This window comes from Glycine soja, chromosome 17 (assembly GCF_004193775.1).
Source record: "Glycine soja cultivar W05 chromosome 17, ASM419377v2, whole genome shotgun sequence".
Classification (NCBI taxonomy): Eukaryota; Viridiplantae; Streptophyta; class Magnoliopsida; order Fabales; family Fabaceae; genus Glycine; species Glycine soja.
Window position 1 is genome coordinate 7,874,676 of NC_041018.1, and position 12,167 is coordinate 7,886,842.

Genomic DNA, 12,167 nt, shown 5'->3' on the forward strand with positions numbered 1-12,167 from the left:
AATGTAGAGCCAAAACATATATATCAGTAGTTTAAGTTTTATTAAATATAGGTAAGTTTTTACGTTTTTTTTTTGTCAGTGAATGATATTTTCTATATTAATAAATTAGTAACGGGTGTATATATAGGTTAGACTATTATTTATTTTTTCCAATACTACAGGTATTTTTTATTAAAGATAATCTTATTCGAATTAAATATAAAAAATATTACGAGTGATAAAATTCTTGTTGGATGTGGTTAAACCTTTTAAATAGGCTAAATAAGTTTACACTAATATGAATATTTATTATATGTTTATTTTATCCGATAACAAATACATCGATCCTTTTATTTGCTTAACATTGATTTTGGGTCATAAATAATGATGATGCATGGAAAAAAAAACTAATTAAAACCAACGTGAGGATTCGGTATTAATTTGGGTTTTGAAAGGCGTATCCACATGCGTCGGTTATATGTATGAGAGACAAGAATAAGCTGTTTGGTAGGATCAATCTTATTAAAATTGGTCCCGCATACTACCATTATCAATATTACACGAGAGATAGAATTCCTAAACTTTGTACCTCAATGAACAACAACCATTGAAAGAGCTATTTGTTTCATGGTTGGTAATCAAAACGAAAGCACAACTTAAATCAAAATCAGCCATAGATTCAAACTTCCCTTTCCCCAATCGATTGGCCCTGGCAAGATCTTAATTGGTGACTCTTTTTTGTTTAAAGTTAACCAAACAAAACCAAGTTACGCTTTTCCTCATTCAACCATAAATTAACCTAACAATAGTATTTTGGCCCTTATTCAGTTTTCATCCGAAAGTTTCATAAAATATTATGAGTTTAATGATTATGTATTAATAATATAAAATTATTTAATATTATCATTTGATAATTTTAGTTATTACAGTAGTATAAAAATCAATAAGTTTATTATTTATGATCATTTACGATTGAGTAATAATATAAAATTATTTTATATTAATATTTTTTCAAAATGTTGTTGAATAGCTATTATAGCATACTAATATTGTGTCATTAGTGTGGTAACTCTTTTTCAACAGTCACATTTGCAAATAGTATTAATGGCTATTTCGGTCTGTAAAAGATGTAATACAGTATATTATAACTTTCGTCTACGAAATTATTAAAATTTTAAAATAGTTCTTTAAATTGGACATCCGAAGTTAGTTTTTCTATTAACCTGATTAATTGATGTATGTAATATTGGAGTTATAACGTTAATTTGGTGATTAAAGGAAGAGGGAGAAATTATGGATTTAAATTCTTTTACTAACAAAAACTAATAAACTAACAACTAATATTTACTATTTAACCTTATACACATGATAATATTGTATACAATAATTTATGCAAAATCATTTCTTTTTTTGTTTTTCTCTCTCCATCACCTCATTTATATCTCAAAATTTCTCTTGTGTCTATCTTAATTGTATAATTTGTTGTATAAGTAATATTTCTCATTAACTAATGACATCGGATACACTAATTAACGTAGCATGCATGCATGTACAAGTAAAATTAATTAATATTACATACTAATTAATATGTTGATCACAATTGAATTGAGATTTTAACTTATAATATCAAGTTGAAAGTATAATGTTATTAGTTTTAATAAAAAATAAACTCAATCGATAACTGAGGCTAAATTAATTTCACAAATAAAAATATATATTTATTTGTTACTGTGAAAATTCATTTTTTAATTACTTAAAAAAACCTTCTAGGTTTATCATAGAAGTTTAGACCAAATTTTCACTATCAACATCAATTAATCATAAATTTTTTGCTTGCTTAAGTATATTTAAAAAATGACATAAATATCTTCAAATAAAAAATGAGATTGAATAATCTTGTTTGTACATATTGTCATTATAAATGACACAATATTACTTTTTTTAAAATATATATGACACTCATAATTTTTTTAATCAACCTGTATTCCTTTCTTTTCATTCTACGACTTTTCAGCCGTTCCAAACGAAATAGACCGGAGACTATGAAATTTTTTATCATGGTATTGTGCTCCCGGCATTCATATATATACCTTCTTTTTTTTTCTTTTCTTCCTTTTTTAAATTGTCTTTTTAATGATTATTTAGAAATGAAAAAATATAAAAAAGAATAAGAAATATTTTCTTTATCTTATATATTTATATACAACTATACAATCAGCATGATAAAAAATAGAGATAAACATTAAAAAAAATCATTTTTATTTGATGATAATATAAAGATATATAAATAGAGAAAAAAGAAGATATAATTTTTTATAATATTTTTTGTGTACACCATTAGTATCATTCACTTTGAGCCAATTTTATTAGATAGAATAACTATGGATGATAACTCTCTGTAACATATTATTTAATTTTAAAAAATATAATGTTTGTATTTTGCATTTAATTATAAAATTAAACAATCACTAAAAAAAATATTTCCTTTATATTGGGTAATGAATCGTAAAAATAATTTCAGATCAGATGAAGTGATATATATATTATTATTTTCCTTAAGTTAATTTTTTACCATTATTTAAATTTTGTATATTAAGTAATTAACTTACATATATATTTTTTTATTTCTTAAATCGTGATATTTTATTTTTAAATTATTTCACTTTTATATTTTTTGGTTTTAGTTTATAAAAATTATTTTAATAAAAAAACTAAATAAATAAATAACTATAAAATCTTTTAGACAATATTAATACGTACCGTAAGCGAATAATTAATTCTAGTAAGATACATCAGATGATTTTCTATCCACATCATGATCAATCATACATCACGAGGTTAATTTTTATGTACACCAAAAGTTACTTTTTCTATATTAAAGCAAATAATTAGGAAAAAAAAGGAGAAAATGGAAAATAAAAAATTGCTAAAAAAATCGATATTATTTCCTTAATTGACGTTAGTTATTGATTAGTGAAAGCGAGTATTTTATTCAGTTGATGGTTTTGTTTTTATTCACACAAAAAATGTTGATGGTTTTTTAAAATGACCGTTTATTCAAGTAAATAATCAGGAAAACAACTGTTAATATAATTGAATTCAATCCTTTTACTTCCACACGCTACAATTATAATACCTGAGCTAAAAATTTATTTGAAGTTTTAATTTAATAAATTTTAAGAATCTTTTATGGCATTCGCTACTGTTTCTTAACATTAGTATAACATGCATCTAATTAACCATACTATATATATATAATCGATTACTTAAAAAATAACATATAACTTGATATGTTTACATATGATACCATGTTATTAATTGTGATGATAGGAACTTTTTAAAATATAAAACTAACTAAAAAAATTTAAAAGATAAAAATTGCTACTGTAAATTTTATCTGCATTTACAAATTCAATTCATTATTGATGGGTATAACAGCAACATCCGACAATACAGTACTAATAAATAGATGTTTTTCCTTGTGCCAAATGTAAGGTTTTCCCAATGCTATATCGAATGCTTCCGCCACTGTTGCCATTTAATGCCCCATGGATTTGTTATTAGTTGTAGTTTGTAATGTTTTACCAAGAAGAGAGAGAGATGGAAGAATAGAGAAATTCTTACCTAGAGAACAAAATCAATATTTGCCATATAGTACTATTAACCTATTTAACTTTTAATGTTTTAATTGCTTACAATATCCTCATGCTTAAATTGGCATCTACGTGTACAAAAGTTACATATATACGTCGGTTAGGGAGAAATATATTATTTTTAAAAATATTTATTTTATACATTTTAAGCATTAATTTGAGGTGGTTACGTTACCTCAAGTTTGTTCTTAATAAAATTCCCAGCTGACATAGCTGGCTTTTCTTGTCCCTCTATATATACGTACCTGACAAGGCAATCCCAGTTTGTCTGTGTAAGCTTGTCTCTGCAATATCCATTCATTCCTAAGGAGGAATTAAGTGATTGAGCAAGCTAAGAGAACGTACCTCTATGAACAATCTATAAAGCATATATACACTTGATAGACCTAATTTGTCTCAGATCAATCTTTGGATTTCATGAGCAAAAAGCTCAGAAGAATCCAAAGAAAGATCAAGGCTAGCTAGGTGTAGATCAATTATTTTTCTTTTGACAATTACATATATATGCATAACATGGGGAGGCCACCTTGCTGTGACAAAATTGGGATTAAGAAAGGACCTTGGACTCCAGAAGAAGACATTAGCTTGGTGTCTTACATTCAAGAACATGGACCAGGAAATTGGAGAGCAGTTCCTACCAACACAGGTAGTTTTTATTTTCAACTCTTCTCTTTTTCATTCAGTTTTCATTTCTGTGTTTATATATAGCTTTACACACACATTTTTGCTTTTTTGGGAAGGTATAGGAGTAATTGATTTCGTACACTATATATTAACTTTCATTTTTTTTCAAGGTTTGATGAGATGCAGCAAGAGCTGCAGGCTTAGATGGACTAACTATCTTCGACCTGGTATCAAACGGGGTAATTTCACGGAACATGAAGAGAAGATGATAATCCACCTCCAAGCCCTATTGGGGAACAGGTACAACCTAGAAACCCTCACCCTTCCTACCTACTTTTTTTGCTTTGCTTTCCTTTCATCAATTAATGTTCTCTCTCTTTAATCAAGCCGAGGTTTCCAGATCCCAACAATGAGGATGTGATCATGAAATCAAGAGGTTAACAAAAGGAACAAGTGAAAAAAGAATCAGCATTTGATGTTTTAGGATTCTTTTGATTTTTGAATTAAATAAAGAATAAAAATGTGAATTTTACTTTATTTTACTAATAATTTTATCTCTTTTTCACTTTTATTTATCTGCAAATCAATTGGCCATTAATAAACTAATCTGCTAATTAATTATCTTTCTTATTTAATGGAATGAGCTCATCATTATATATAATGGTTGCAGATGGGCTGCAATAGCTTCATATCTTCCACAAAGGACAGACAACGACATAAAAAACTATTGGAACACCCATTTGAAGAAGAAGCTGAAACAAAGTGATCAAAGTGGGAGTGATGAAGGTGTTGACCACGAGGGACATTCTTCTTCTTCTTCTTCTAATTCACATCCAAAGGGTCAATGGGAGAGAAGACTTCAAACAGATATCCAAATGGCCAAGAAAGCCTTGTGTGATGCTTTGTCCCTTCACAAGCCAGCAACAGCAACAACAACAACCCTTGTTGTGCCTGATGATGCCACCAAACCTTCTTCAAGTTCTCATCATCAACCCTACAACCATGCATCATCCTCATATGCATCAAGCTACGAGAACATTTCACGATTGATGGAAAACTGGATGAAACCCCCAAACTCAACGAATAATTCACCAGGGTATTATTCTTCCTTCAGCAACATGGTCAATAATAATACTAGTACTACAGGATCCAGCTCTAGTGAGGGAGCACATAGCACCACTACCACTACAACACAAGATCAGGGTTTTGACTGCTTCTTGACCCTAAACTCCTCCAAACAGTACTATGGCTCTCCATCTCAGACGCAAGTGCCTCTTACTCTTCTGGAGAATTGGCTTTTTGATGATGGAGCTGCTCAGTGCCATGAAGATCTGATGAACATGTCCCTCGAAGAAAGTACCGCAGGTTTGTTTTAGAAAAAATTGCATCTTTAAGCTAAGGTCCTTTATTATGCCTTTTTTTATGAAAGCCCTCTCTTCCAAGTCTATTGAGCTATTGCAAATTAAATGGAAAACTTTTCTAGAGCTGTGTACGTACGAGAAGGGTAATTAATAGCCTCTCACATCTACAAACAAGAATTGTACATTACAAGTACATCTGTATCCTTTGTTAATTTGCTATGTATGTACCGATTAATAAGAGTTTTAATGTGTGTGTGTATTTTGGATATCAATTTACTGTCTCGAATTCAAGGATTGCAATTCTCATGGTCTAGGGTTACAAAGAATTTGAGCATTATTACCTAATATATACCTGTCAATAAAAACTAGATAGTTGAAATGTATCCCATTTAATTTCAATAGAACATTCTAATTAACGCTTTAGTATGAAGCAGTAAGATCTATCTTAAATATATTAGGTATATATGTATTCTTTGAAAAGTTTGTTTTTGTATTAAAAATAGATTTAATTGAATTTTACTGAAAGAAATTTAAAAAGCTAGCTATTTTGCCCTAAAAATGAATTTAATCCAAATAGTACTGCATTGAAATCTGAATAAAATCCAGTGAAGTTGGATTAGGGAAAGAAATAAACTAACCCATGTCAATAATTATGGAAATAAATAATCTGGTATTGTAGCATAACTTTGCTTTTTGCAGAATTTGGTACAGCTTGTACTGGTTCTGCACTCTATTATCAATAATGTTTTTGCTTATAAAAAAAGAAGTTAACTCAGTGTAGGATACCGGTATGAGTGAATAAAACTATGGAATTTATTGAATGCAATCCAAGCATAATAAACCTAAAAGCGTACTAAAACATGATGTTGGATTATTGATAAAATTCTCAATTAATCGAACTTTTTTCGTTTCTATGCCGAATAATGTTGTTCTTATCTAAATATAAAGTTTATAAAGAAGTATTTTTGGCACGTTGGGTATCGCGTTTGCGTTAATGTTAGTGAGGACGACAGAGGTATTGTATTGATCACAAGTAATTAACTAAAATAACCATACTTACATAAGTTTTATCTCCCCTTAATCTGATATATGAGGACTAAAAACAGGAAAATAAAAACATTTTTTTTGTTGAGTAACAATATATTATCCTTATATTTGATTAATTCTCAAAAAAAGTTTGAATATGTGCATGCTTTTAATTTTCAATAAATTTCAGTTTCTATTATTTTTATTTATTTTGGTAAATTTGTTTCTTAAAAAATTTATCCTTTCACTTTTACGTTTAATAAAAAGATACTATCTCTTTTTTATGTCAAGTAATTTAATATTTAAAAAAATGAAAAAGAAAAGTCACCTCAAAGAAACATTTTTCTATTTAATTAAAAACAATAATAGTACTCCCACATATCTAATTTTTCATACCACCCAAACACATATCTTTGAATGGTAAAAATAACTTAGTTTTTCACATTCTAGTTTTTACACTTTATTTTATACATATATGTCATTGATTACTTTTTCTTTATTATTTTCTTGTCTTTCTTCTCTCCAAGATTTATACAGCCCGAAGGAATGTAAAAAAAGAAAAAGAAAATAAAATGCCTTTTGTGTGGTAGAAAAAAAAAAAGATATGAAAATTTATAGATGTTTCTTCTCTTTCATTTTACCAAAAAAAAAGTGTAATGACTGATATATGTACACAAAAAATATTAATGAAGGATTGAAACCTTATTCTTTTCGAAATATGTGTATCAATCAATCTACTGTTAACTGTAGCCTATTAAATGAAGAGTTGGTAAATAAATGTTGAAATGGCACTTACCACGAGTCTTACTAATCCAACAACTAACAACCTCATTATCCCTTTTTAACTTCCTCTCTCGAAGGATCGGAGGCCACGCACTTGTTCTTCCTTCCATTCCACCATATATATATGTTATACTCTTAACAAAAGCAATAGCTATCAACTTCATTCTACTACTCCCAACTCAACCCCACAACCGACAACCAACAATCTAGTTCTGTTTACGTTGGTGGACACTTTCGGAGTAGCGCAGAACGACGGGTGCGTTACATGACGGAGGTTGTGGGCTCTGATATTTTGTTCCTGCAGGCGGATAATATTGTTGCAAGATATATTTGGTTTAGGGTTTTGGATGAAAATGGGATGGAAGAGAAAATAAATGTATGAATATAAGAACTTTTAATATTTATTCATTATCTATGTTATTTAATTTGGATATTGCTTGAGGGGAGAGAATTGAATTCAATTTCATTGGGATCATCCACATGTTAGTTCATGTCTTTTATAAATATATATATATATATATATATATATATATATATATATATATATATATATATATATATATATATATATATATGCAGGTGACTTTAACAAGAAAATTTAGTTATTGTAAGAATAAGAAATTTAATTAAATTATAAAATTATATGTATGGCCAAAATTATAAGTTAATTAGTTTATAACTACTTAAAAAATATGAACATTATTTTTTTTTAATTTTAACCATTAAAAATAATTTAATAGTGTATTTTTTTCAGAGATTCTTTTATACATCAGAGCAACAATGAACCTATTTTTAGAGATATTTTTTTATCAGTAAAAAATTGTTTTTCTTATTGTTATATTTTAAATAACAATTTATTTTTTTTATCACAAATGCTAGTTGTTAGTTTTATTAGAATGTTACTGAAAGAAATTTGAACTCATAATCAAAGATGGATTATATGTGTGTGTATTTTTTAAATTAATTAGTATAAAATTAATTTTATTTGTTATTATTATAATAATGATTAAAGATGAATTAGTGTAAAATTATGTAAAATTAGTTATATTTGTTATTTTTTATAACGTGTGATATAACTAGTGTAAATTGTATAAAACTGATTATATGTTTGTTGTTATTATCATTTAATATAAAAATTAATTTTAATTTTATGCGTAAAAATTGTATTTTTTTAAAAAAATATTCATTGAAAGTTAGACATATAAACAACTATAAAAGAAGAAAAATAAATTTCAACCCCCACCCCCCTTTATAAGATTTTTGGATTTCTTCCTCATCCCTTCAATCACCAAACCAACATTATTTCATTTTAAATCAATTGCTTACAAGTAGTTGGTCTAAGTAGAACTATAATCCGTCCCCTTAAATAATATTTCAAATTTGAACCTTATGCATAAAAAAATATGATTAAGAAACAAGATCTAACAAAAGATGATCAATCAAGTTGTTCAATGAAAATTAATCATCGACATAACTAATGATTATTTCACACCAATAATATGATAAAAAATAGAAATTAGCTTTATTGGAATATATATATATATATATATATAACAATCCATCCATGAATCCAAGTCATATCATTAAATTTTTTAGTTATTGGATTTTTTAGCTTCAAATCAATTATAATTAATTCAGTTATTGGATTTATATTTTTTCAACCAAAGTTAACCTCAATCAATTAATCAATTGTTTATTTTATTTTATTTTTAGATCAATAAATTTGAAATTTAGAGCTTAAATTTTGTTTGAGCTTTTTGAATTTTCTTTGCTTTTTATTTATTTTAGTCTAATATTGAAATATGCTTCTTTTAACGGTAAACTATAATAATAATAATAATTGAGCTATGGAATCGAAGGAAAGTAGCTATTAAAGTGTGATTCACTTTTCTCACGAAACTAATTAATACTACTGTTACATACGCTTTGGTTGGTCGAACGACAGCAAAAAGTCGCAGACACATATGATAACAATGACACCTGATTAAATCCGACCTGTTGACGTATTGGTTTAGGAATTCGAAACCATGCGCTCATGATATGAGGATGATTTATCTACTGAAAAGTCTTTTGTTTGATCTGCTATGTGCGAAAACTGTTCAAATAATATCACAAACAAGATTAATTTTTTATTTAACATGATAGGAAAAAAAGACAGATGATTAATGGATCGATCTACTGTTAGATTAGATGTGAAATGACAGATAATTGTCGGTGTATACTGCTATATTATCAAAGATAAAAAAAATTGTTTTGCTAGATATCTTCTTCACAAATTTTGTACAAGATCTATCTATTTTTATTTTTTTTTCTCTTCCTTTCTCTTCTTCTGCAATTAATTTCCACCACCAACGGATATCCCTCTTAGCTTGTATATCTTCGTTGGTACTGCAGGAAGCTAGAAATAAGAAGAAAAAAGGCAGTCATCAAAAGCCTCAAGAGAAGAGGAAGAAAATCAGCAGGCCGGAACCTTGTAGCAGCTTTCTTTGCGAGGCGAGCTTCCTAAGTAGCATTAAGAATTCGAAGGTCCTGCATGGTTGGATCTTCCCTAATGATGAATTAAAAGGATATGTTTCTGCATACTGATACTTAAGCAGTGTTTATGTTTCCCGTGTCATCAATAAAGCAATTTGCATCTGTGCTTTCAAATCATGCAGCAAGCAGAAATAAAATTAAAGAGGAGACTGATATTAGTGGGCAAACCGAGAAATCCAATCACCAGTGATAAAAATTTGGAGACTTGAATTTGACGGAGTTGTGTCTGTACTACTTTTTGCGATTGTCCAATGTATTAATAGCAAAGACTACTGTTTTAATCAATTTCTCAACAACCTAAAGTCCTAACGAAGTTCAATAAGAATCATGTATTTTATAAGAATTTAATTTTAATGTATTCTCAAACAAAAGATTATTAAAATCATCCCCAATATATAATATATTTTTGGTTTAATTATCAGTTGGTTCCTCAAATTATGTTTAAATTATTTAATTTGATCCCCAAATTTTAAAAAAGTTTAATTTGGTCCTAATTTGTTAAAAATAAATCAATTTTGATTATCAAAATTTTAAAGAAGAAAAATAGAATGAAAGAAAAATAAATATATGATATAATAATCCTTAACTTTTATTCATTAACTTTGCTACTTGTACAGTAATTTATATATATATATATATATATATATATATATATATATATATATATATATATATATATATATGTATGTATGTATATATATAATTTTATTTAGCAAATTTGATAGTTAAACTTATGATCAGTTTAATTTCGATAAGAGTAGAAAAAAATTATATTGTTAATTAAGTAAAAATTCTCCTATGAATTTTAAAATAATTATTATAAAAGTAAAATAAATAATTATATGATAATTTATAATTAAATATTATGATAAAAAAATATTTGTAATATTAATGGATTTCAATTAAATTATATATCTACATTTATTTAAAATTGACAATACATAATTAACTAATCAATAATAGACTACTGTATGAAAAAGATGAGGCACCCGTTTTGCACCATGTAAGCTTAGAATTATTACACTATGGAATATCATTTTTTTAAAAGAGAAAAAAATCAAAAACATAAAACGAAAATAAAAAACATCAAACATCAAATTACTCATACTAAATACTCTCTCAGTTTTTATAAGTGATACTTTAAGAAGCAATTACATTATATTTTTCTTTTAATAAAAATTACATTCATTTTAGTTAAAAGATATTCTAATTTAATTATTTTAATATGGACAAATCTTAAAAATATTTTTCTTACATTTAACTCTATCATTTTTAATATATTTATTTTTTGAATTTTTTTTATATTAACTCTGAAAACAAATGTCAAAACTTGATGTAAATAATATGAGTGTTTAAAGATCATATAATTTTTTAAAATTTTAAAACTAATAATAAAACTTTAAAAGCTAACTACTGATAAATGTAATATAGTTACAAAGAAGAAAAGGAATATAGAAGACTTGTTCATAGTTGCTGCTCATAGGAAAATGTTCTTTTATATTAAAAATTAAATTAAATATAACACATTTTATCTTTCATGAGCTTGATGTATAATTTTTAGTAATTAAAGAAAAAAGGTATAATTTAATAAAAAGAGGTTATTTTTTACAATATTTTAAATACATATATAAATATTATTGATTTGATTTGTCCAATATAGAATGAGTTTCTCTAACAAACATTTAAAGCTATTGATTATGATACATTTACTACACTTTACTAAGCATATATTTTTAATTACTTTACTGCTCAAATAAATTAGTAACAAAACAATATATATATATATATATATATATATATATATATATATATATATATATATATATATATATATATATATATATATATATATATGAAAAGTAGTAGAACACTAATAGTATATTGGAGTTATTAAATTTCATTTAATTATAATTATTCAACTAGCCTTACTAGTCAAAAGATGTCATCATCTCCCCTAGAAGAAGGATTGCCTACCAAGTAGGAGAGTTGACATCACTAATACAAAAATAACATTTTAGTCATAATGTCAGATCTACACTAATTATTTAACAACAAATGTAGAAACAAATATAGTGACATTTTTTTTTGTGATTTATGTGAGCATTTTTACGTAGGTATGATAGGTTATACCTTTACCCAATATAAAAACTTTTTTATATTAGTTAAACTTTTAATGATGTAAATAACTTTTTTTTTACATCGATTA

The 12,167-nt window shown here is 26.4% G+C and overlaps 1 protein-coding gene across 1 annotated transcript; it reads left to right on the forward strand.

Moving 5' to 3' along the window:
• The first annotated feature begins 3,884 nt into the window (after positions 1-3,884).
• On the forward strand, positions 3,885-5,917 carry LOC114392759 (myb-related protein 306-like). Its single transcript, XM_028353984.1, has 3 exons — positions 3,885-4,278; positions 4,427-4,556; positions 4,927-5,917. The coding sequence occupies exons 1-3, from the start codon at positions 4,137-4,139 to the stop codon at positions 5,630-5,632; spliced, it is 978 nt and encodes a 325-aa protein (XP_028209785.1). The 5' UTR covers positions 3,885-4,136; the 3' UTR covers positions 5,633-5,917.
• Positions 5,918-12,167: the final 6,250 nt, after the last annotated feature.